The sequence below is a fragment of the Engraulis encrasicolus genome, chromosome 2, assembly GCF_034702125.1.
Source record: "Engraulis encrasicolus isolate BLACKSEA-1 chromosome 2, IST_EnEncr_1.0, whole genome shotgun sequence".
NCBI lineage: Eukaryota > Metazoa > Chordata > Actinopteri > Clupeiformes > Engraulidae > Engraulis > Engraulis encrasicolus.
The window spans coordinates 4651540-4654039 of NC_085858.1; the positions used below are offsets into that span (position 1 = coordinate 4651540).

The window sequence follows — 2500 nt, forward strand, 5'->3', positions numbered from 1 at the left end:
GGAGAGGAAGAGGAAGAGGAGGAGGAGGAGGACGGGGCGAGCTGTGGGTTTTATGTTTATCGTGGTCTTTACCTTTTTGATCCACTTCTATTCAAGCATCGGAAAAAAGAGAGAGACAGAGTAAGAGAGCAGGAGAGAGCAAGACAAGACAGAAAGAGAGAGACAGAGAGGGAGAGAGAGAGAGAAAGGGAGAGAGGAAGAAAGGGAGAAAGAGGGAGAACAAGGAAAGAGGAAAGAGAATGAAAGAAAAAAAGAAAAAAACAGGTGCAGGAAAAAAGAGAAAATTGAGATCATAAACAAAAAAGCTTTCTGTGATGTGACCTCTCTGTTAAGCCGTTCATTGTCTTTCTGTCTTCAGTTCTGTCCTACTTCTTTAAAGCATGTCATCTACAGCCCAGTTGCTTGTTCTGAGTAGGAGGAAAGGTTTAAAGGGTGACAGTGCTGAGCTGATACATGAGAGGGAGGCAGGAAGGCAGGCAGGGAGAGATGGCCTGTTGCTGATTGGTCGCTAACACATGATGACAAGACTCCCTCCGTCAAAATGCACAGTGAACACGGTATACACAGTACGTTCCATACAGGGCCGTTCGTTTGTCCTGTCTTTTCCTCATTCTCTCACACGTCTTCCAGTCCATCCATCCATCCATCCATCCATCCATCCATCCATCCATCCATCCATCCATCCATCCATCCATCCATCCATCCATCCATCCATCCATCCATCCACCCATCCATCCATCCATCCATCCATCCATCCATCCATCCACTGTCCCTTCTCTTCTCCTTTCCTCCCTTACCCACCCCTCCCTGCCCTCCACCTCCACCTCCACCTCCACCTCCATCCCAGACCTCCACATGGGCGATCCTCTTCCTCTTGGACCTGTGGGGGAGAAGAAAAGCAAGCAGACACGTGTCCTCTTCAGCTGAAAAGAAAACAGAGAGAGAGAGAGAGAGAGAGAGAGAGAGAGAGAGAGAGAGAGAGAGAGAGAGAGAGAGAGAGAGAGAGAGAGAGAGAGAGAGAGAAGGGGAGAGGGGAAAAAGAGATGGTAAGAAAGGGAGAGAGCAGTGGAGTGAAGCAGAGGAGAGAGAGAGAGAGAGAGAGAGAGAGAGAGAGAGAGAGAGAGAGAGAGAGAGAGAGAGAGAGAGAGAGAGAGAGAGAGAGAGAGAGAGAGAGAGAGAGAGAGGTGGCAGATGAGATGACATGAAGAGTGATTTCCCCTGGGGTGGGGTTGCTTTATTTCTGCCTTCAGGGCGTGGGGGGGTGGGGGACGTTGGGATTAAGGCCTAGCCACTGGCTTGAAATTGCACCCAAATAGTGTGAAAGGAAGTGAGTGAGGAAGTGTGCCTTTCTTTCCCCCTCTCCTCTTTCTTGCTTTCATTTCTGTCTTTCGTTCTTTCTTTTTTCTTTTTTTCCTCCTCTTCTCCTCCTCTCTCTTTTTCCGAGACTGAAGTGAAATAGGAAGTGTGCCTGCTCCCACCTTTTGTTTCTCTCCTTCTTACTTTCATCTCTTTCGTCCTTTCATTCTTTCATTCCATCTTTCTTTCTTGCATCTCCCTTCTCTTCTCTTCCCCTCTCTCTTATTTCGAGACTGCAAATCAACGCGCGACGTCTGTACTCTGCCCTGGGTGTCGCTCAATCCATCGAGCGGCCAATCAATGCACACCGACCCTGAGCAGAGCTCAGAACCCCCATTTCAACAGACGGAGACAGAGAAGGAGGGAGAGAGGGAAAGAAAGAGAGAAAGAGACAGAGAGAGAGAGTGCTCAGAACCACCGTCTCAACAGAGGAAGAGGGAGAAGGAGCGACAGAGAGAGACAGAGAGAGAGAGAGAAGGAGAAGGAAAATAGAGGGACTGGAGGAGGAGCAGAAAAGAGTACGAGGGAAATAAAGATGTCTAAAGCTAAAGAAACTCAAAACCTGTCTCAACAGAGAACAAATAGGGGTGGGAGAAAGAGAGAGCAAGAGATGGAATGTGTGTGTGTTTGTGTGTCGACGGAAGTCATTATTTCTCTATGGAGGGTCGGCAAATAAAGTGACCAAAGTGAATTCGCCGGGAGCAAAGCGACCTAAGCGACCAGGGCAAGTGTCAGCAATTCATAAGTGCGCTATCTGAAATTAGAATTCAGTAGCCTATGTATGCATACATCTTCGTTCTCGCTGGAGAACGGGCTTCTCATGATCGTCTGTGCGGCAAACCGATCATGAAAGGACTTTACGGGGTTGCTGGACCACTGCACTCGAGGAACATGAGTTAAAAGCAAATAGCGAAAATAGCATATTGGGCAAGGTCGCTGGCCATGGTGCTGAAATTACTGCCGAGCCCAAATGCTGGTTATGATTAAAAGATGGTGCATGGGCTCGGGAGTACGGGGCTCCAACTGAGAGCTCGGACAATACCCGCGCCCGCGAATACTGTGCGAGCTCTGAGCGGACACCCCCATGCCGGTTATTGGGAGAACGAACGGTGCGATGTGCTATGATGCGGTTTGGCCAAAAAAC

At 48.9% G+C, this 2500-nt stretch overlaps 1 protein-coding gene across 1 annotated transcript in view; it reads right to left on the bottom strand.

The window, feature by feature from the left end:
- The window catches only part of adgrl1a (adhesion G protein-coupled receptor L1a), a 192964-nt gene that overhangs the window by 109170 nt on the left and 81294 nt on the right, over positions 1 to 2500 (bottom strand). The window contains exon 4 of the mRNA XM_063193185.1: positions 73 to 87. Within this exon, the coding sequence (XP_063049255.1) occupies positions 73 to 87 (15 nt within the window). The remainder of the gene's footprint in view (positions 1 to 72; positions 88 to 2500) is intronic.